The sequence below is a fragment of the Poecilia formosa genome, unplaced genomic scaffold, assembly GCF_000485575.1.
Source record: "Poecilia formosa unplaced genomic scaffold, Poecilia_formosa-5.1.2 Scaffold16, whole genome shotgun sequence".
Lineage (NCBI taxonomy): Eukaryota > Metazoa > Chordata > Actinopteri > Cyprinodontiformes > Poeciliidae > Poecilia > Poecilia formosa.
In genome coordinates, this window is record NW_006799955.1 from 4,297,247 (window position 1) to 4,320,358 (window position 23,112).

Consider the following 23,112-nt stretch of genomic DNA (forward strand, 5'->3'; position numbering starts at 1 on the left):
GGTTTCTTTCTGTAGAAGAGGTTGAGCGACTAAGCCTTTCCTCTGCCTACATCTCCCAGAATGCTGTGCAATTCTGGAACGGAGTTAAGTGAAATTATTGAATATTCTATTTGACATATTTTTTCTATCGATATTATCACTATTTCTATTGTCATATATATATTATCAATTAATTTCCCAGCCCTAGCAATCTTAGTGAATGTAAATTTCTCATGTTTTTCTGGCAACCCTAATAACATTAATAGATGTAATTGCGATAATACAGTCTTCACTAATAGTCCACATGACATTTCTGTGTGACAACATTTTCACGAAGCTGTCCCAGATAACCAATGATGCAGTACTCTTTTAGTAAGTGTGTCTGTATGCTAATGTTTTCAGGTCGACGGCAGCAATGCCATAAAACTCAAGTACTGTCTTATACAGTAAGTGTTTGGATACATTGGGAGCTCACAATCCCTTTCTACTGTTTTATTCTCTCAAGTGCTTCTTATCATTTAGTGTCAGGAAAAAAAAACTTATCTGCTTTGTTAAATTGCAGAATGTAATAGCTGAATAGAAATGCTTCACTGTGCTGAACATCTAATTTTAAACTCTAATTTCTGTATAGGATTAAAAATTCCAATTAGGTTAAGACTCAAAAAGTCCTCCTTTATGAAATTAGTTTGTGCTGCATTACACGTTGCTCTCATTTTTGTGCATCTAATTAATTCACATCTTTCTTTGAATTAGTGTTAAACCTTCAGAGCATATTAAGTCCCTTGAGGATGGGAAGGAAAACTTTTCTGACCACAGGGTATTTGAAGATAAATTACTGTGAGCCAACAGGAGTAATTTATGAGGTTGGAGCCATTGTTTGGCTTTGTTTTAAAATTTAATTTGGGTGACTTCCCTTCATTTTTATACAAATGTATCTTAGATGCTATTAAAAATGTAATTGCTGCCTCAAGACACAGTGAGTGGGTGTAACAGATCCACGGTGTTTAAGTAGCAGCATACCTACTCCATCAGATTTTTTTTTTTTTTTTTTTTTTATTACAGCACTGTGAGGTGAATTACAAGTTATTTTTCTGCCTTTTTAAAAGCAGTTAATCATCCATGGGTTTTATGGGTTTTATGACCAAATATCTCATAGGAATGAGTAAGAAGACAATTGAAAATCATCTGCCTGAAGCATGAAATATTGCTACCTCTCCTCCAGAATACCAAGATTTCTGAACCACAAAATACGTGCAACACATTAAGACATCTTGAACTGTCATGACACTGATGACCTGTTCACTGCGACTAACCAAAGATAGAGGAAATAACGTGGCTCTTTATGTCCTGCTAAGATGCAGGTGATCTGCAGTGCTGCAGATGGGATTAATCAAAATGTCAAAGGCAAAATGGTTGTCTCCACAGGAATCCCATCATTCTCTAAAGCCAACATTTTTCCTTTCATCTGAATGTAGTAGAAGCTGTGCAAGGGTTTAAGACAGAAGTTTTATATTACCTTCTGCTTTTCTACATTAGGAATGAATTAAGAATGCTTTTTTTCTTTTGAAGTTGGTGTGCTTTCAGTCTATATTGATGCTATACTGACTTCTCTGAGAACAGGGAGACTGTTGCCCGAGCAGCTTTCTGTTTGTGATTGACCCGAGCCCTGGCGGTTTCCTGTGTTGTTCCTGAATATTACAACCAATTTGCTCTCAGCTGAAGATGATATTGTGAGTCAGACGGGTAGAATTTAGACAAAACTGGGTGTTTCAACTGTACCAAACTCCCAAATGCATGCCAAAACTGGATTTAGAATGGAAAAAGGAGATTAACATTAAGCCTTCCCTTTGCCCTTATTGAAAATATAAGTATAAAAGCTGATTTGTGCTAGGGATAGTAAATTTAAAGGAATTCGAAGTTGTGGTATTTCTGTGACTGAGTATCTGCTACATAATTGGCTCGTTTCTCTATGCTCTGGAAGAAATTGTATCAAAGTGAAACTCTTCTTTGAGCTTGCTGATGAATAAGTAAAAAAACAAAAAACAAAACGTTAAATATAATTCCACAAACAAACTGAACTCAAAGATTTTCTTTCTAACACTTGAATATCGTTAGTGCTTGTAAAAAAATATTATTGTTGTTAGTGATAAGAAATGCAGCTTAGCTGAAAGAGTGCTTCTGCCAGAGAGGGTCTGTTTTGTCAGCACTCATATAGACTTGGAGGTTGTGTCAAGGTGAATGCTGAGTTGTAAAATCATAGGAAATCATTGAGATTCTGGTTTCGGCAGATGGAGTCTTTCTCAGGGAAGAAAAATGGCAACTTGAGTGCATCGACAATATCGAGCTACCACCGCTGTACCCCAGTAGCTACGACCTTCTGAAATCCAGCACCTGTTAATAAACTTTACATACAAATTTTAACTGCCACTGAATTCAATTTTTATTGTAAGAGGATCTCTGTTTGGGTTAAATATTTGTGGCTCAGTCATATAACAATATTTATAGAGTTCTCCAGGTTGTGACATTTCTTTTTTTTTTTCTGTATTTAAACTACAAACATGATCAAAGTAGATAATTGAGGTAAGAAAAACTAAAATACCTGTATTTCCATGAAACTAAGAAAATATTTTTGTTGTTTTTACTTATAAATTAGAACAAGAATTACATTTTTCCCCTATTTTTTTAAAATAATTTTGCTCCTTTTAAAAATACAATTTAATGCTAATAATAGTTAAATAAGTCCTTTTTTGTTTTGTCCTGTGGTAGGAATCTGCAACAAACGCCATAAGAATTGACAACCTTTAAGCTCTTTGTGAAAATTCACAAGATTATGAAATTGCTTTAAATATCCCATTTTTTCTTTTACTTATGTTGCGTTCTTTTACTTTAAGGACTTTTGCAAATGCATCCTTAGTGTGAAGCAACTAAATGACTTAGTATCACTCGAAGCTCCAGGTGATAAAAATTATCTCTGAACCAGGGGTAAACAATCTAAAATACAGAAGAAATGTCTCAGGAGAGTTGATGTATCGCTTGGCATTATTATGGCAAATGGTTTATTTATATCAATTATATCAGACAAGTAATGTGTTTGGATGAAAATGTTCATAAAAATTCTAATTGTTTATGCTAATGGTAATAATTTAGCAATGGCGTCTCTCACCAACACAGTTAATTCAAATACAAAGGCAAACAACAATTTATTTACATTGTTCTTCAATGTAAATAAATTAATGTAAAAATACGGAAGGAAAAATGAGGCAAAAAAAGAGCAAACAATGCAAAAACCAAATGACATTGAGACACCAGTTTAATATGTATGCGTTTCAGCTTGATGGTCGATTTCATTAGCCAATCTCATTGTTATGCACCGACTGTCTTCCTGCAGTAAAATGAATATTGCATCTCTGCAGACTGAATAATCAGCAGGAAATATTTTTAAACGAGTGACATGTGTGGGAAGAAGTATCTTCCCTGCTGGAGATGCAGATTGTTTGTTACGACACATTGATCTTCATTTGTTCCAAACATTAAACATTTTATTTGCAGGGTTTTTAAAAACTGAAGAGTTAAACTGAATATAAATCTAAGTATTGTTTTATTTAAAATAAGGTTTCTGTTTTAACAGAGCATTGTGGTTGTTCACAAAGAAAGAGAAGGAGCTGCATTTTGAATGACACTGCCTGCCTGCTCTTTTGTGATCGTGGAGCCTTGTTTTATGTGATGATTCCTTCAGATATCGTCTTGACTTGGCTGTTTTGACTCGCAGCAGAGGTTGCACATCAAGCCATAATTTGTATTAGAAGAGCTGTAGTTATTTACTTCAATTAAAAATACCTTGTGTAATATTAGATTGCTTGCAGGTGGGTAGAAGAGGTCCTAAAGGTTGGTTTACGATTAAGGGTATCAGAGTAAAGGGGCTAGATACAGATTCATTCAGCACTGCAGTGAGATTAATCCATACGCCTATTACCAATATTGTTTTCTGCATGACAGTATTGCCCCATTCAGTTTTTCCATATAAGGCAGCAGGATTTCTCTAGGTCTTTCTGTAGCCTAAATTTTGGATTTTCAAACTTCTGAACACTGAAAAGGCTGTTAAATATTTTTTTTATTCATTATTCTCTAACCTTTTTGCCTGCTTTTTACTGTGCAAAGACATTGTTGAAAAGCAATGAAATCATCAAAGACCTTTTAGGTTGTGCACTGTAAACGGATGCATCTCCTTCAGTAAAGCAGTGGACATACGGACAGTGTCAGTAACGCCTTGGAAGGAGCACACAGGATCTGTTTTATTGCATCATTTGGCTCACTGCCATCTCATTTCCAATGAGGGTTGCACAGTGATTTATGATGTGTTCCTGAGATAGACAGAGAAGAGCTGTGATTGTGATGCTTACCCAGATCCTTGCTGCCTTTAAATTTGTCTTGGACAATAACAGTTTTGTCACTGGGGGCGTCTGTTCTCCGTATTAAATTACGTAAATGATGATTACATTGAGGTTACAATGAAAGTTGACACCAAAATTAACTAAATCAAACCTTTGTTGGCCACATTTGTGAATTGTTGTTGTTAATAAAATTTTAGAAAAATGTCTGAACACAGTAAAATGATCAAATAAGTCAACATATATTTTGCCCAATGCCACGTGGAAAAAAACAAAATGGGAAAAACGCTCTAAAATACGAGGAATCAAGTTGGAACAATGACTGCGTCTTTTTAACTCTATTTTCATCGCTTTCATTTATAACTGAATTTCATTTGACAGATATGGACACCAAACTGGGGCTGGCCTCATCATCTCCTGTCCCACCTTCCTTTCTGAAGGGTTCTCCCACTTTCTCTTCTGCTCCACCTCAACCAACCTCAGTCAAGTACAGTCCAGCACATAGTCCTGAAGGCAACATCCCTTTTACGATATTTGGTATGTGCATATTTAACAGCAGGTTAAAAATCAAACGTGCTGCACTGCAAATCTGGTTGACTTGCCCACAGAGAGCTTTTCTTAACAGTATGTATTTGCATCATTAATCTGACTTTATATAGCAGACTTTATTTGAATTTTTTAAAGAAGGAGGGCTATTTGGAGAATTCAGCACACCAACTTAATGAATGGCAACTATTTAAAAACCAGTACATGCCCTTGTGGATTTCTTTAAGCTCCAGTTTATCTTTTGTGATTTAACATGCCTGTCAGCCCCACTCTGTTTATGCAGCCAGTGGCATCTCTTGTTTTCTCTGAATACTAATTGTGGCCAAAGCCATTATGTACTGAGCAACAGTTCTGCACACACTGACACACTGTCAGATTACCCATGACCACAGAATAATGTGCAGATTTACATACAAGGGGTGGCCTTTTTTTTTCTTTCTTTAATGATAAGATGCCCTAAAAACCTTGTCTTTTCCCTCTGCTTGTTACAGTGGAAAACACAGTCACCATTATAAATTATTCATGTTTATTAACTGAAAACTCAAACAATTTTTAAACCCTATGTTAGATGAAAGTATGCCGTCATATTGATGTAGCAACTCAGTAAACTGAGATCTGTTGCAAGGCCGCATGTCCATCAAATGGTGACCTCAAAGACACATTACTGTGTTCAGTTCCTTAAAGGTTAAAATAATTGTTTTCAAAGGTGGTACTGTGGGTACAGACCTCCATGTTAAGTTGTAAATCTCTTGTATGAAAAACAGTTGGAAATATGGACTAATTACATCTTTAGTTTTGTGAGATGCATGTAGTAAAGTACAAGCAGTCAAAGTCAAATCTGCCCATACAATCTATTTTTAAGTTCACAATTGTTGGGGTCATTTTTATGTCCACCCACTGTCAATAAGTTAATCTGTAAATCTTTTCAGTTGTTAGTTTGTTTTTGTGTTTTTACATTGTGTTCTTTGTTTTGTTTTTTGTTTTTTTTAGGTCAAACTCACCAGACCGTAGATGAACTTTCAAATATGCAGAGCCGTCCTGCTTTTGATCTTTTAAACTCAAGTTCAAATTGCCCTGAGTTTGTTCACCGAGGAAAAATGGGCTTGTCGACGACACCTACACACACACAGTTCAAAGTGCTTCCAAGTAAGGAATGCTTGAGGTCTATGAAGGTTTGAGTACCGGAATAGAACAATTTTTTATTGCAAGTGATTAAATATAAATATAAAAACAATTATTTCATGGGTTAGTATCAGATTATCATGCTATACTAAATAATAATAATAAGACAAAACTATCGTTTCATGTTTGAATGATAATTTTAAATAAAATGTAAAATGTATAAACTGGCTTAACTGGGTTAATTCAAATATTTACTCAATGACTCTCTGTACTTCTTGAAACCAGAAACTTTCCAAACTATTAATGTTTTTCATGAAAGATGCGAGTGCCTTATTCCAGTCACAGCAGTACATTGAGGGCAGCATTGTGTTGCACTATTCTATATACAGCCAGAGAAAACTGTTATCATTTCCATAGTTGATATACCATTCATTATAGGAATGGTATGACAAGGTCTTCTGGGATTTGTAGCTGGAGCTTTGTAAACAGAAAACTGTCTGTCATAATGAGTTATGGGGACAAAATAAGTCTCTTTCCAGATTGTTTCATATGAAATGGTAAAATGAATGGCGATGTTTAAAGATGTAGATCCCGACAACCCAAAACTTCCAAAAATATTTTACATTCTTCAAAATCTACAGTGTTGTACAACAAATACAGTTTGAGTAATACCAAATATCATTGATATTTTACATAAATTTATGTTAAGTTCTTTGGTTTGTTGACAGAAAATTTGGATGTTTATTCTTTACACATGACAAACTCTTGTTTACTCAGAGCTGTGGCGGCCTACTGAGATGGAAAATTGCAGAGGAGGAGCCGTCTTTCACCCTCTTCTGGGTCTGCATCCTTTCTCTGTACCAGTCTTCAAAACCCATAATCCTGCTGATCCACAACTTTACACCTCAGGTAATGTAGAAAAAAAAAAAAAGAAAAAAACTGTTGTTCCATCATTGGGTATTATGCAGTATCAAGCAGTACTGAATGTAAATGAAACCTAAACCACAAAGAAGCATGGAAGTATTAACTAATAATATTTATTATCAATACTTAAAATTGACCTGTCCAGATGTCAATGTGTTTGGTTCACATTGCACACCGTGTACTCTTTCAAGACAATTAAAATGCTACTTTGTGCAGGTGTGAGCAGATGGAACGCTTCTTCCTCAGACAGGAACTTGAACACCAGTCCATTACCACCTAAAGAAAAAGAGAAAACTAAAATCCACTCAAGTTGGAGTCAAAATAGCCTTTTTGAGCGTGCGCAACACCAGAAGACCATTCTCACAACAAAGGAAAAGGTTTGTATTAAGTAAATTTTTTTTCTTCTTTTTTATCACTTTGGTATGAGGTGAATGTAATCGTTTTCAAATCTTATTTTGTTGTCATTAAGGATGTCATGAAAAGACCGCTAGAGACACCCAGGTGTGATGTTCGCCTGTCAGGGTCCTTGTCAGAAAGCTCCAGTGAAGAAATCAGCAGTGATTCTGACAATATGGAGAAAGATGATGAGGATCTAAGCAGCGACAGCGACGACTCTGACTCTGAAAAAGACATCCAAGTAGGAAAGAAAGTCAGTGGAAGTGTGGATTTCTTTTTGTTAAAACTAAACATTTTGCTTATGTAAAGTTTACTGCAAAATAATTCATAAAACTTGACTTTTTTTGTTTGTTTGTTTTTTACATTTTGGCACATTGCACACACAAATTTAATTTTATTTTAATGAAATAACAGAAAGTATCCTATTAAGATACTTTCTGTTATCCCGAAAAACAATACCTGAAAATTTGCCAAACATAAATCTGAAAAGTGTGGTCATTTGGGTCAATGCTTTATAGAATAAGATTTGGATGCAAGTCTTTTAGGGTGTAATTTTAAAAGCTTTTCAAACCTAGATACAAAAATTTTGCATATTTGTAAAAATAGCTCAAACTCAGTCAGATTGGACTATATATTCAAGTCTTACAACATATTTTCAGTTGAATTAAAGTTTGGAGTTTGACTTGGCCATTTTAACACGTTAATATGCCTTGATCATGGATAAAGAAATCCGATAATGAGACTTCTGTGTTGAAGCAGGTACAAAAACATGCAGGATACTGGCTCTCGAGGGCTGGAGTTGGCCGCCTTGATTTAAACCCACTGGAGTTCTGGTTGTATATTTAGGGCTGTTGTCCTGCTGTCCTGAACCTTTAGCTCAGTCTCAACTCTTCTGCATCATCTTAACTGTTTTTTCTCCAAGATGGCACCATCCATCTTTCATTAAATTAAATGATTTCCCTTTCCATGCACAAGAAATGTGTCCCTGCAGCATGATAATACCACCACCATGTTTTCTTACTAGTAGTACTTGCTGTGTTTTGATCTATCGCATAAAATATCATTAGTATCCATTGATGTTTGTGGTGTATGACAATATGGGAAATGTTTGAGGATAGAAATATTTTAACGTTTTGAATTATGCATAAAGAAATATAGTTGGAGTGACAGCACAAACTTTGTTAAAGTGTATTTGATAACTTCATGTCTGCTCTGGATTTGTCAACAATCATGCTCAGTTGGTGGGTGGAAGGCTGGAAGCATGTGTTAGATGACAGAGCTGCTAGTGTAAGAATCTCACAGCAGGAGCTGACATGATGTTCTGTCTTTTTGTTGTTTTCCTCCTACTCAGCATCTGACACACAACACTTCTAAGAGTAAAGACAGGAGACCTTTTGCTGGTGATGGAAAAGCTTGTCAAACGAGTCTTTGTCGCAGTGTTCCTGTGACTTCCTCTGATCAGCTTCAGTTCCTTTCTCGTCCTGTTGGTCTCCCTACTTGCACAGCACTGTTTTTCCACAGTGCAGCGACTGCAGAGGAGAAAAGCCAGCGGCATAGCGGTGTCATACATCCCACTGGATTGGCTATTGACAACATTTCTTTACCACAGTCCCACAGCAAGGCTTGCCCTTCACTCTCTAACCCTGTTCCAAACCCTGAACAAACCTAAAGCTCTGAGTGACCTTTTTTAGATTTTGTAGATTATTTGATAAATATGACCTGAATGCTAGAAACCAGAATTCATGATTCTGTCAAATATGGCAAGTTGTCCTGATCCTAAACGGCTCCAATCTATCAGTTTTAATTGGGTCAGGTTGGTTTGAATATTTAAATAATCAATTAAACTCTGTTTTTTATACTTAAGAAGCTTATCTGTTATTAAAATTGTGTTGTATATTTATAAATATGTACTTGGAAAAAACTTAACTCATTCACCCTTTACTCACCTCACTATTTTCTGTTGTTACTTTGTTGTTACGAGTGAATAAAAGCCGCTGCTGTGATTAATGATTTTGTTATTCTTCTGAAGTGTCTGACCGCTATGGGACTAAAAATTACAGTTGCGTTTCGTTCCTACAACATTAACATCACAAAACGGATCAACAATTAGCTCTCTTATGCTTGGGGCTGGTTGTTATTATGGAAAGTAAATCTCTTTTACAGTGTATAGTGATTGTCACCATTGTAAAAATAGGGGATAATGAAGGACTGCGTATTAGGAGAGTTTGGATCCATGTGGTGGTTCCCAAGAAAGTACAGCCTTTTGATTGTCAGAGTTTGATAATGGGGTTGTACAACATGTCAGTTAATGTCTCACAGTGAGAGGGGGGGGAGGCTAAACAAATTTCAAAATATTTTTATAGCAGTATGTCGTCAATATTTGACGGACTCCGGCCTGCCTTTCTTTGTCATTTTCCTTTATTACACCTTCATTCACAACCCACAGCAATACAATGTGAGTGACAGTGATTTATTTGTTGTTTTTCTATTTATTCACAAAGGCTGCAACTCAGATGGATTCTGTGAAGCAGGCTTCCTTTGTACGACCCAAGTGCCAAATTTGGTAAGAAGGAAATATTTTACCTCTCTGTTCTTGTTAAAGGCCACTAGCTGACACTGCTCTTTTTATAACATATTTTATAAAAAAAAAAAAAAAAAAACCATTTGTAGTTTTATAATTACGGACTTGCTGCGTTATTAATTAATAATTCTTATAAAAGGGGCACCACATGGCTAAGTGATTGAGCAGGCGCATCGCACAGAGGCTACAGTCTTCAATGCAGTTTTCCCTGGATTAATTCCTGGCCCACACCATGTGCTGCATGTCTTCCCCTTTTTTTTCCTCTGCCCTTCTTCCTGTCAGGCTACTATTGAATGAAGGTCTCTAGTGCCATAAGAAAACACTTTAGAAAAATCCTGATAAAATATTTGTAGGTTTCTGGTTGGAATTTGCAAAAATATGTGTGCTCCTCAAACAGTCAAAGTACTGTTAAAATCTTAGTTTGTCATTGTTCATATCCATTCGCTTTTTATCTGGCAGGAACCCAGAGCTGCTCCTGAACCCCCACTTCAACGGAGTGGTCAGCACTGCAGATCAAGATGCACCTTTGGCTCTCATAACGAAACCCCGTGTCCAGGCCGACTCTCCAAGAAAAAGGCTGCTCTTGGCAGCAACCTGCCCTCCCTACCACACACCCGTCAACCTGAGCATCGGCACCAAGAACAAGAAGTTGTTCGACACGTCTGCTTCGCCATCTAAATCTGCCCCATCAGGACTTGTTTCAGGATCAGTTGAGGCTGCTTCAGTTCTGCACGCAGGGTGGAGGCCAACAAAAACCAGTTCCTGCCTAAAACCTGTGGACTTAACCAGAAGCAGTGGGTTTGATTTCCACAGCAGCAGAGGCTCGGAGAACTCTTCAGGAAACATTGAGGATGACGAAGAAAATAGTCTGAATTCTGGCAGTAGCCTTTCAGGTTAAGTTACAATGCGATAATAAATATGTTTCTGAAAAGAGCTTATAGAAATCAGAAAAGAGAAAAAAAAAATTCTGAAATGACGGGAATAAACTGAGCCTTCTCTGTCTACAATCACCCTCAGACTCTGGGAGCAATCCAGAGAGTGACAGTGCTGAGGATCATGGGAAGGAGTTCTTTAAGGCAGAATCACATACTGATGCAGACAGGAGTGCTGCCCTGCTTAACCTGCAGATTTCAAAGCATTTAGGTGTACCAGCCACCAATTCACTCCACCACCATGGCAACCTCACTCCTCCTTTAACATTTGCAACAGCAGGTAACAAATCTATTCTCTTGCATGCAATATATTTATAACGGTCGTCTAGTAAAATTTCAGTAGGAAGGTTTAATCACTATAAGACCCTCTCAAAGTCTGTCTTTTTATTGTTATGATTATTATTTGTGGTAATTTTAGTTTTTTTTTTATTTAGCAAATCCAGAATGTAAAGTTTATTCTGTAACACAAGCTGGATAAAATGAGTTCTCTGCAAGAAGCGTTTAGCTTTTGGTAGCACTCTGTATATGCAGTTTTAGTAATCAAAACAAACACTTTGCATATTCCACATTTTAGAGCCCCTTATTAAAACAGATAGCTGTATTTGTTAACAAAAATGTTGTTCTGTTATTCTCAAATATCAGATCATGGAGCATGATTTTCATACAAATTCTACTTTTCTATGAGCCTTTTAAACCCCCACATTAAATTCTGAAATGTATTTAAGTTCACCAATGAAAACCCTTTGATCTATTTTGTTTTGCTCTAAATTGTGTGTATTTTCCCCTTTGAGCAGTCTAACGGAATTACTCCGCTTTGACACGGAAGAAAAAAATCTGTTCACAATGTTATAGAAATATATAAATAGGGTGCTTTATTATATAATGTTGTTAATGGTAGTAGTACATTTATAAATGTGTGTGTGTGTATATATATATATATATATATATATATATGTTTAATAATACATTTAAGTAATTGACTAAAACCCATCTGATTCCTTGTTGTCTAGAATTGTTTAGAACAGATTCACGTTTGTGATGCTCTTGAATAAATGAGAAAATGGATTCAGTGACTATATATGTTTCAGAATACTAGATGAAAAATACAGTTTTCATTTACATATATTAAAATTATTAAGGTACAACGTTCATCTTTGTAACAACATGGCCACCTTCTATTTTTCTACTATTATCCTCCTCCATTTTAAAAACATTAGCTTATAGTTAGTAAGTGAGAAAAGCACTCATTTTCCCCTTCTGGTTTTTAAGGTTTGAAGAAGAAAAGGAGAGTCACAGATGAGAGAGCTCTGCAATTACCTCTTAAGTTTGGGTGAGATTTTGCAGCTAAGCCTTTGTTTACATGGTTATTTGCTGAATTGTTGATATCGAAGCCAATTTTTAGGTAGAATTAGTGTTTCTCACTAAGGTCTGCAGTTATTTTATGAAGAACATTCTTTGAATGTCCAATTAAAAATCGGATCTTATCTCTGGCTCTAATATTAAATTGATTAAAATAATTTCAAACTCCATTTATTCCAATATGTTTATGATAGGATATTAATATATTTATTTGATTAAATTTTTGTTCTTGATATTCCTCTTCAGATGGGAGAGAGAGACCCGGATGAGAACTGTTTTTGGCCGCCTGCAAGGGGAGGTGGCTTACTTTGCTCCGTGTGGAAAAAAGCTGCGTCAATATCCTGATGTAGTGAAGGTAAATAAACGATGAGTCGTGTAGCTGAGCTTCTCTAAAAGATTGAGTTGGAGCTTTAAATGTTTGAGTTTGAAGCTTCTGTTGACAGTTGAGCTGAATAATTACTTTGCAGTGCTCTGTCCTCCACAGTACTTGGTCCGGCATGGAATAACAGAAATTTCCCGGGACAACTTCAGCTTTAGCACAAAAGTTAAAGTTGGTAACTTCTACGAAGGTAGAGAAGGACCCGAGGTAAAAGTTTTGCGTTCCAAGCTCTATTTATTGAATTTGTTATTAATACAGTTAAGCCCAATATTATTTGCACCAATGGCAGATTAAAATAAAAATATTTAATGGGATTACAACAGTTAACCCCACTTTTAATTATTGCAGATAAACTCAAAGACTTTAAGATCGGAAATCCTCCTAAAATGTATCTCTCTCCTGAGATTTTCTATTGGTTTCAAGTTTTAACTCTGTTCATACCACACTAAATCATTCATAATATCTACAGTTAGTAAAACATATTGGAACGAAATAGTTTGAAAGAAAATTCGCCAGGTGCATGAGTGATTTTGGACTAGAGTACATGTAGTCATATAAATAGCAGTATTTGATGACATGTTGATCAAATATATGACTAAAGCTGATGTTGACGCTTTACATGCATTTATCATTTATACTGATGTCATATTAATTTGGTGTTTTTATTTGAACTGCTCTTTTTTCTGTTGAAAAATGATTATGCAACTAACTTAGATTTAATATACGACTTTTTTGCACAAGTTTGAATTCACCTCACTAATATTTAGCTGCACCTTGATCACATGATTTTTGTAGCCATAAAAAAAAAACTTTTTTTGTCACTTAAGATGTACAGAGTAGATCTTTCTTTTTTTGTCTGTGGATTAGAGAAAATGAACAATACAGAAAAAAATCAAGCTGTACATTGTATTAGCAATTACTGCTGTGTTGAAAAAGATCATACATAGTTTTCAAGAAAGCTGCTGACCTCAAATGAGTCTCCATGGGTTCTTGAATTAATCATGCTAACTGGAAAAAAAAAAGAGATCTACACTATAATAAGAGTGGAGGTTATTTTACCTCTTGTTTGTTTTCCATCTCTGACTTTCCTGATCTTTGTCAGGGTTTACAGTGGTTCCTGATGAATGAGGAGGACATTTCTTCTTGTATCATAGCGATGAATGGACGGCGCAGCCAACGAACAAAATCCAAACACCAGACCGCAAACAATGTTTCTGCAGCCCAGCATCATCATCCTGCATATTATTGTGAACCTCCTCTTCAAGATATTAGTGATTCAAAGTTATTACGTAAACTGGAAGCTCAAGGTTAGTTTTGCATCACTGAAATACTCAGCATGCAGAAGCTGTTCAACGTTTCGCCGGTGTTGCTTTAGACCATCGTAAAATCCAAATATCTTTGTTATTCTTTGTCTTACTGAAAACTATGTTTCACATGACTGAGGTGATTTCCAATTTCATGCTTTTTACTGTGTAAATTTAATTTTGCTTTAGTGTATTTGATAGTAGTGCAAATAATTCTAACCAGACCAGTTTGTACTGGGACTCCTCTTTACAATGGTAGAAAACCAGACCAGATATTTGTGGCATCTTGTTACATGCTTGCTCTTGTTGTTGCAGCTGAAGACTGAATGGAAGAATAACCTTAATCTGAGTCTGAGCACAAAACCCTCTTGTCTTTCAGCATTGTGAAAAGTTTTGTGATCAATCTTCTGTCAATATCTCATTAAGTCCTAGCTATTTTAAAACCGGAAGTTGTTTTTTTTCTCCTCTGTTAAAATAATTAATTAATTAATTAATTAAAGAAGTTTGGATTGCTCTGTTTGTTTGTTTGTTTTTTTCATTTTTATTTATGTATTCTTATATTTTGCATTTCATTTGATATTTTGTCATGTTGCAGAAATAGCTCGACAGGCAGCTCAGATAAAAATGATGCGGAAACTAGAAAAACAGGCCATAGCACAAGCCACCAAGGAGGCAAAAAAGCAACAAGGTAAACAGCTGCTGTTCAATCGGACTCTCCTCTAATTCAGATTAAGAGTTGTGTTCAGAATTTATTCCTTTGCATATTCCAGCAATAAGGGCTGCTGAAGAAAGGCGGAAGAAAAGAGAGGAGATGAAGATTCACAAACAACAAGTATGTTTTTTTTTGTTTTTTTCCTGCAGTAATTCATGTTCCTATGAATTACTCCTATGGTCATTTATAACGCTGGAACTTCCATATTTGCATTAACACTTTGTAGAGCTTCATTTCCCTTTCTGCTTCCCCTCACTGCTTCCTACCATGCATGACTTAACAGTTAATCCATTTGATCTTGCCCTCATCCTTTCTCCAGGAGAAGATCAAGCGCATTCAGCATATTCGTATGGAGAAAGAACGCCGTGCACAGCAGGTTCTTGAGGTTTGTCCTGAAATTTGAAACGCCTCCTATCTGCTTTGGATGAAAAAAATTAAAATAATTTAAAAAAAAAAAAACTACTAATGCTAACACTTTCTTTGCAAAAGTAGAATTAGATATGAAAATCCCTCCAAACGTGCTGAAGTTTAATGAAAAATACAGTATTCATTAATCAAGAGAGGAGAGGAATTTACACGGCAATGTGTAATACACCTATTTTACATTCCCTCATTAATAAAAGCTGTGAAGTATTTCAGCTTTTCTAAATCAAATTTCAGCTGACGCGCTTAGTAAGAGGCTCTTAATAGGATTTCATTAGAGCTGCAATCACTGATAAAAACATTGCTTAATTTGCACTCACTGAGCCCTGTTTTTTTTTTTTTTTTTTTTTTTTTTTTCCATTATTATTACGACAGTTTTGTATTTTATAATGGATGAAAAATGTGAATCTCAATGCCTAGAATTCCATATAATCAATGCAATGTTATCTGGAAACTGCTGTGTAGAATCAAGCTTACTAAGCAATGCACAGTGGAGAAAGCTTCCTCTTCAGTCCTGTCATTTCATTTTAATGATGATGGTGATACATTTTAAGATTGTTTTAATCTCTCCAAAATAAAATAGTTACTTTGGTGTTAGTGGTCTGCCCTAAGTGTTTCAGTTGAGCTGGATGAACTCTGCTTTGTGACAAAGTCAGACACATAAATGGCGTGACCGGTGGCATGCCTCAGTCCAGCAACAAGGTTATCTGTAATATGTTGCCCAGGTGCACCTAAATTAGTCAATTAATTTGAAGTAGGATAAAACTTAATCACGCTTGCATCAAGCTGGATCTACACATAGATTCTGGTACTGCACATTACATGAAACAGCTCTTCCAGAGAAGAAACCCACACAGTAAACTGGATGGCTAAGACCATGGGAAACTATGAAATCTTAAGGCTGCAGTTTAATTTTAAAATATATNGAAGGTCTTTAAAATCCTGACAGTCTTTACTATTTCTTTTGTTCTTTCTGTACAGCACTTTGGTCAGTGTAACAGATGTTTCTAAATGTGCTAAATGAATAAATTTGAACTTTTATATGGTGTTAAAGTGACCTTACTTTCTATATTTTGACCTTGTTTCTGTGTGTTTTTGCTTGCAGGCAAAGAGAAAGAAAAAAGAAACTGCAGCCAATGTAAAAATGCTGGAAGCGGAGAAAAGAAACCAGGTGAGGTAAACTTTGATTGGTGCTATTTTGGTTTACCAATTCTTTTTACCCATTAGCCCTTCCTTTTCCTCTTCCTACATTGCTTACTGGAGGCATCGTCGCTCTAGCGTTGCTATTTTCTGACTTGTCAGTGTCAAAGTTGTTGATTGCCTTGCAACATCAGTGTAATTACAAAGGGGCAAACTAACCTCATTTTCATGTACATGCACTTATGATTGACGATGTCTTCATTTGCACATTTCATTAGTCTGTGATCTTTATGGGGTTGGAAGTTTGACAACAAGATTGTTCAGTACAATGAACCAAGCTTGCCTTTTCTGCATGCTATTTAATTATGGTCATTTATGTGCTCATGTTTGGGTTTCTAATTGAATCCTTTGTTTGAAGGAGAGAGAGCTCCGTAAACTTCAGTCTTTCTTACAGAAGCACCAGGTATGATTTTTGTCCAAAACTGACAGCAGTATTGTTCTTAATCTACATCATGTGTCAGAAGAATGTAAGTTGTTTTAGCTGTTCATTATTTAATCTTTTTTTTTTTTTCCTGTTCCATACTTGAATTTTTTGGCTTTGGTTTTATTTGTGCTTTTCTGATTCCTAATTCTATGCCAAATCTTTCTCCCAGGAGCAGGAGAGGTATAGGCTAGATATGGTACGAACATGTTATTGATTTGTACATTTAGAACAACAAATGAATGTGCTGCATGAATAGCTAATATCATATTCTTGCCTCCGTCTGCATGGCTTTTTCAGAATAATCCGCTGCACACCTCTCTGCTGTTGGTCACTCTGTAGAAATGCATCCATTATCTTTCTAATATTATTAAAAATGCACTCTGGAGTAAAATCAGACTGCCACTGCAAAACACCGAGAACATATGCATGTTGTGTGTATGTTTATCATCATGTCCTCCGGAACGGTTCATCCTTGCACAAGCTGTTAAATGTAGCACTGAAGTAAACTGTTTTCTCTTTTAACTTTGAGTTTGGCTTCTCATGCTTCTTATTATTTAAAGCTGTTTATCACAATTGTCATTGACACTTATAGGATTTATCCCAATAGATTAAACGGTTGCGAATTAAGATGAAACACACTTTTCTGTTCCCTGGTAGGAGAGGGAAAGGCGCAGGCAGCACATGATTCTCATGAAAGCTGTGGAGGCCCGGAGGAAGGCAGAGGTGATGAACTACAGCTTACATCTTAACCTTTCACACACTCCGATAAGGTTACATTTCATAACGGAGAGTTAGTTTTAGCCGTGCTTGTTTTTAAAAATCATCATTTCTTAAAGTATCCACAAATTTGAAAATCTTAATTTAATGTCAAGCTTTACACTAAATTGTAAATTTCCGTGAAATAAAATTTCAGTAAAATGTAGTAAGCTTTGTAGTTGTAAAAATAACAAATGTTTTAAAATGCACAAGAGGTTTACATACTTGGAAGGTACTGTAAATTTGTGTTTTAAACGATGTAGGTGCATTTTATCGATTTAAAGCCCTATCAAAACATGTTAAACAACCCTACAGTGCTTTTGTTGGGATGGTAAACCTAATTTTCTCTGTTGCAGGAGAAAGAACGTCTGAGAAAAGAAAAGAAAGCAGAGAAACAATTAAACAAAAAGAAGAAACTGGAGCTCAGAAGACTGAAGCAGAAAAAAGCAAAGGAGCTAATGAAGCCAAAAGAAGACATGTGTTTACCAGATCATAAGGTATGCATAATGTGAGCTGTTTATAAATGTCATAATCATTGTAATGTTGTTGAAGCTGCATGCTTGAAGATTTGAACAGCTCTTTGTGTACTTGACGACCAAGCTACACTTACACTGATTTAAATTGGAACGGGTGTAGATCACAACAGTGCCATCAAGTGGGTACTCTTGGTATAACCATAAACCAGATATCACTGCTTACATCATTTCTTTGAAAATATGTTGAGACTTCTAGCAACGTGTACATCATTAATTTTAATCCACAATTTAAAAGCTAAGGATAATTAATTTTTAATAATTGTTAATAATGTTAATAATTGTTAATTGTTCTTGTTAAAATTGTGTTCCTTTCCCCAGCCTCTTCCAGAATTACCTGGTATACCTGGACTAATTTTACCGGGAAAAACATTCTCGGACTGCCTGATGGTGTTGCAGTTTATCCGTAACTTTGGAGCGGTTCTAAAACTCGGATTAAACTCAAACCAGATCACTATAAGCGACCTGCAAGATGGGCTGCTCAACATTGGGAACAGTTTGCAGAAGGTGCAGGACCTTCTGGTGAGCATGCTGTCTGCAGCTGTGTGTGATCCGGGTATACCAGCAGGCCATAAGGTGAGGGCATGTCTTTTCACCTGTATAATTTCTGCAAGTATTTAACTTCAAGAGGCTGAAAATGAATGTCAAATATGCATATATTAAATGGGGACAAATGCACAAAAATGGCAAAATACAACATACTGATGTTCTTGTTTTGCCGGAAGACACTGGTAACTAGATTTGGTCAGGAACTTTAGAAAATGGGCTCCTAAAACTTGATATGTGCTGCGATATATTTTTCTTTTCTCTTGGACAAGAAATTCATATTGTGTCCTTGCAGTCTTCCAGGAAACATGTATTTTATGTCGGTTTTTATCCTTTGTAACTTACCACCACTATCTTAGTCCAGTTGACTATCTTAGTCAACCGGTTTTGAATTCTTCGTGAGTTGGAACCAGTTGAAGATTTTTTTTTTTAATTGTTTGACTGTTTCAGTGCAAAACCCTGTTGGGAGACCATTTAACTAATGTGGAGATCAACCAAGACAATGTGTCTGAGATCCTGCAAATCTACATGGAAGCTCATTCTGAACAGTCAGAGGTGGCTGCTCTGGCCCACAGCCTTGAAACCAAGGCGTTCCAGGCTCACAGTCCGTCAGATAAGGCTGCTATGCTGGCGTTCTTGGTTAACGAACTCTGCTGCAGTAAGGCTGTGATCAGGTAAGATTACCTTCAGATTTATTTTTTATGATTAAAGCAATCAAAGTTAGGAAGTGTTTGTCAGAATTGCAGCTTCACATTGAGTTTTTCTGATTTGTATGTTTCTCCCCATCTATTGATGTGGATACACCAATATTTACATCACTGACGGAAGAAGCCTAATTGACAACGTTCAACATGTTGACAATATAACTATAATCTTTACTCTCCATTCTCCAGTGTGGTACTGATGGAGACTGTGGCTCATTCTCTGTCTTGTGTTTTCCTTCAGTCAAAAATATTCTGCTGTCTGTATGTATTTGATCAAGAACTCCAGAAAATTGTTAATTTGCAGCGACTTTAGCTTTTACTGTCCTGATGGAGAACAAATTTCTACATTCATTTAATTTTTTTCTTTTCTTTTTTTGCTTTTAAATGTTGCGAAGATCATTTTTGGAGTGCTTAATTTACTTGTGAGCGTGAATAGATTTCAAAAGAGGATGTTTAGGTTCCAGAGAACCTAAACATCCTCTTTCCAAAGTGTATTTCCAAATATACACTTTGGAAATATTTACAATAACAAGTTCACTTAAGATGTTAGGCTAACTCATGTCCTTGACAGAAAAAAGCTTAATTTATTTGTAAAACTTCTTTGTTGTACCAATATATGTATGAAAATGTCAAATTCCGGCTGACGGGGACTTTCACCAGGTTGCATCAGACAATGCGTCTTGCTTTAAAGTATACTTTGCCCTCTTTGATATGTTAAAATTCCTGAGATCCTTCTGTTTTATTGTTTTATTATTATGGGCTACATAAAGGAGGTAGAGGAATTGTGGTATAAGGAAGCAGGTCTTTTAAATCCAGTGTAGATAATTGGGAATCAGACCAGGGATTCACTGCTGGAGGCCATTTTCCCTTTTATTATTAATAAAACTGCTGGGCGATCAAACCGCTATAGATGCTCACATTTGGTCAACTAAATCTGCACCTAGCATGCAAAAAAAAAAGGTTGATGGTTTTGCCTGATGTTTTTCAGCCAGATCGACAAAAATATAGATTATATGACCAACCTGAGGAAGGATAAGTGGGCGTTAGAGGGAAAGCTGCGCAAGTGAGTAAATAAGTCATCTGAGATGTCTTTTATTAGATGAATATTGTTAAATTTGTATTGAAAATCAAATTTTGCTAACTTTTTGTTTCTGTAGACTGAGGAACATCCATGCAAAGAAAACAGATAAAAGACACACTGATGGAGGAGAAGAGAACCATACCTTCAGCAGCGTCACTGTCCACAACAAATGTAAGAGGAAAAGCAGGAGCAGCGAAGAAGAGGAGGATGAAGACAGCGAAGACCAAGGAGAGGATTATGAAGGACAGGAGGAAGAAATGAGGAGAAGGAAAATGAAGAAATCAGAGACATGTAGAGAGGAGGTCAGAAATTGTATCCTCCAAGTGGAAAATCATTGTTTCAAATATTAACCATCAGCCCATTCTCCTGCCTCACAAATATACATTTTTCTCCTAGGAAGCCGCTAGACATTCAAGAGACATTACCGAACTAGACGCCAAGATCCAGAAAACATGCAAGGTAAAAGAAGACGGTTCATGCCTCCATGATGAATGCCTTTACAGAAAAATAATCATTAATTAGTTTTTTGTTTCAATTATTCAATTCACAAGGGAAGACTTGTGTATTATTGAGATTACATTACATGTATTTCCCTGAAATATACCTGTAAAGTATTATCATTGGTAACCTTCAGCTTGTTTGCAGTCTTGGTCTTTGTCTCCCAGCATCCCCTTGACAATAATCTAAAGGCATAAAATGAAACCAAAGTCATCATAATCACAACTGAACCCATAAAATACATCACTCTGAGTGTATGTGTTTATATTTTACTTGAGCTTCTCTTTTTGTCTTGAATTACTTTGATTAATGTTCACTGGCATTGTAATTCACTGAGATGCATTTGTCTAAATTTAGCTTTTTTTTCTCTTAAGTTGCAAAGTGAAATCAGTCAGAAGCTGTTTGAAGCATCTCACTCACTGCGCTCGATGGTTGTTGGTGAAGACCGATACAGGAGGCGTTACTGGCTCCTCCCACATTGCGGGGACATATTTGTTGAAGGAGTAGAGAATGGTGAGTGTAAATTCAGAATTGATGATTGAATTCTGAGTTATTGTGTTCCATATTTCCTAGTTGGCCAAATGTTTCTCTTTCACAGAGTTGGAGGAGGTGGAGAAAGACAGGGGAAGACGGAAGGCTTCTGTCAGAGTAAAGGAGGAGCAGCAGGAAAAGATCTCACAACAGAGGACAGAAAATGTTAAAACCAAGGCAAAGTGCCAGCAGAACGACGACGACAGTCTTCTCCAAAAGTCTTTTTCTAAGCTCAGCAAACTGTTTGAAGCAGCCAAAATAGATCAAAACTCAAACATTGATGCTAAGGATGCCCGTCCTAGTCAAGTTTCTATCACAGAGCCTTATCATTCCTGTTGTACCCCGGAGACGGATAAAACTTCAGCTCCATCTGCACTCAGTGCTGCCCAGCTCAACAATAACTGCATGACCTGGAGCCCTCAATCCATCCTGCCTGACAACCAGCTGTCTGCGGTATTGACTGAAAAAAGCAGTGAGTGGTTTAGCCTCCTGCCCCGCGCTCCTTGTGATGGCTCTTCTGTGGTCTCAAACATCAGTTGTCCAGCTTTCATCTCCTCCTCACAACTTGTCAGGACCGAATCCTCCTCATCTCTCCTCCCAAATACCCCGAGGAAAATCACCAAAGCTGGGATTAATAGACTACATGCAGCTGACTCTCAGGTCAGTTATTATTTTATTGCAGTATCAAACAATTAGGTTTGCTTTGTGAATGTTTAAAGGTGGCATATTATGCTTCCTTGAAAAGGTTAGGATAGGTCTATGGGCAATTCAAAACAGATTCATTATATTATTTGCACAAAATCATTCTTTGATAATGAGATTTTAGTCTGCTCAGTTCTGCCTATTTAGAGCTCCTTTAAGAATGAGTGTGTTTAGGGCCTTTTGTCACTTTAAATCCAAATAAAGTGATGCTGGCCACATCACCCCATTAGCCCCTCTAACTCATTTACTCTGGCACATGAAAATAGCTACAAACAGATGTGTAATTATACGATATTTGGAAAGCAGAAGTAGAGCCTCCTGCACAACCAACAGGAAAACAAATGGTTTCTGGATGGTGGATCAACAGCAAAACACTTGTTTTTTTTCCAACAGTCATTGTACAGCAAATACAATGGCAAAACCAGCTAACCAGTCATGCTGGAGCTCTGCTTGGGTTGCTAAATAACGGGCTTGGCTTCGCTGGGGTTGCTAGATGAGGTGCAGTGCCTGTGGATTTGTGACGTTACATTAGGAAGGTTTTGCTCTGCAAACACCAAAAACCATAAACTTATTGTCCAAAAAATGGCTGGGTGTTTTTTTTTTTTTTTTTTTTTTTTTTAAGTGTTAGAGGTATTTCTGGTTGCAGTAGAGACCCAAATTGATGTGCAAACACTTGCAAAATGTGAATTTTTTAAATATTATTTAACATTTTTATTTTAATACTTAAAATGACATTTTTACTTTTGCTGTATGCAATGTGAAGTGAAACAAACTTTTGTACTGTGCATTTTATCATCTCAGTAAAGTAAAGTCTGGCATTCATATGAGCAGTCTGACACTGTATGACATGTTCAGCTCAGCAACAAGTTCCAGCCTGTCCCTCTCTGCCTCCTCTATAACCTCTTTGCTGGATCTAACCTCCCAGGAAGCAGAGGGTAATCGAGATGAGGACCTCTGTCTGGCAGATTGCAACTCTGTCGACAAGAGTGAGACCACAGAGCCTCTGAATAACAAGCCTGCTTGTGCGTCATTCTCTCCTCTGGAGGTAGCCAAGGCTCAGGACTACATTTGTCCTCAGCCAGTTCCTGAAGG

General features: G+C 36.5%; 1 protein-coding gene across 4 annotated transcripts in view; it reads left to right on the forward strand.

Moving 5' to 3' along the window:
• The window catches only part of baz2bb (bromodomain adjacent to zinc finger domain, 2Bb), a 32,231-nt gene that overhangs the window by 5,180 nt on the left and 3,939 nt on the right, over window positions 1-23,112 (forward strand). For 2 of the 4 annotated variants that reach the window (XM_016668713.1, XM_016668714.1), the window contains exons 2-29: window positions 4,749-4,904; window positions 5,904-6,059; window positions 6,813-6,944; window positions 7,176-7,336; window positions 7,429-7,608; window positions 9,857-9,918; window positions 10,396-10,829; window positions 10,954-11,148; window positions 12,138-12,198; window positions 12,474-12,582; window positions 12,712-12,813; window positions 13,709-13,913; window positions 14,506-14,598; window positions 14,681-14,742; window positions 14,942-15,007; window positions 16,151-16,216; window positions 16,604-16,648; window positions 16,839-16,865; window positions 17,327-17,392; window positions 17,782-17,922; window positions 18,280-18,534; window positions 18,955-19,178; window positions 20,197-20,271; window positions 20,366-20,591; window positions 20,686-20,748; window positions 21,162-21,300; window positions 21,386-21,978; window positions 22,946-23,111. In XM_016668713.1, coding sequence (XP_016524199.1) covers window positions 4,751-4,904; window positions 5,904-6,059; window positions 6,813-6,944; window positions 7,176-7,336; window positions 7,429-7,608; window positions 9,857-9,918; window positions 10,396-10,829; window positions 10,954-11,148; window positions 12,138-12,198; window positions 12,474-12,582; window positions 12,712-12,813; window positions 13,709-13,913; window positions 14,506-14,598; window positions 14,681-14,742; window positions 14,942-15,007; window positions 16,151-16,216; window positions 16,604-16,648; window positions 16,839-16,865; window positions 17,327-17,392; window positions 17,782-17,922; window positions 18,280-18,534; window positions 18,955-19,178; window positions 20,197-20,271; window positions 20,366-20,591; window positions 20,686-20,748; window positions 21,162-21,300; window positions 21,386-21,978; window positions 22,946-23,111 — 4,258 coding nt within the window. In that variant the 5' untranslated portion in view covers window positions 4,749-4,750. The remainder of the gene's footprint in view (window positions 1-4,748; window positions 4,905-5,903; window positions 6,060-6,812; window positions 6,945-7,175; window positions 7,337-7,428; window positions 7,609-9,856; window positions 9,919-10,395; window positions 10,830-10,953; window positions 11,149-12,137; window positions 12,199-12,473; window positions 12,583-12,711; window positions 12,814-13,708; window positions 13,914-14,505; window positions 14,599-14,680; window positions 14,743-14,941; window positions 15,008-16,150; window positions 16,217-16,603; window positions 16,649-16,838; window positions 16,866-17,326; window positions 17,393-17,781; window positions 17,923-18,279; window positions 18,535-18,954; window positions 19,179-20,196; window positions 20,272-20,365; window positions 20,592-20,685; window positions 20,749-21,161; window positions 21,301-21,385; window positions 21,979-22,945; window position 23,112) is intronic. The other 2 variants (XM_007546602.2, XM_007546604.2) reach the window with 2 other exon arrangements.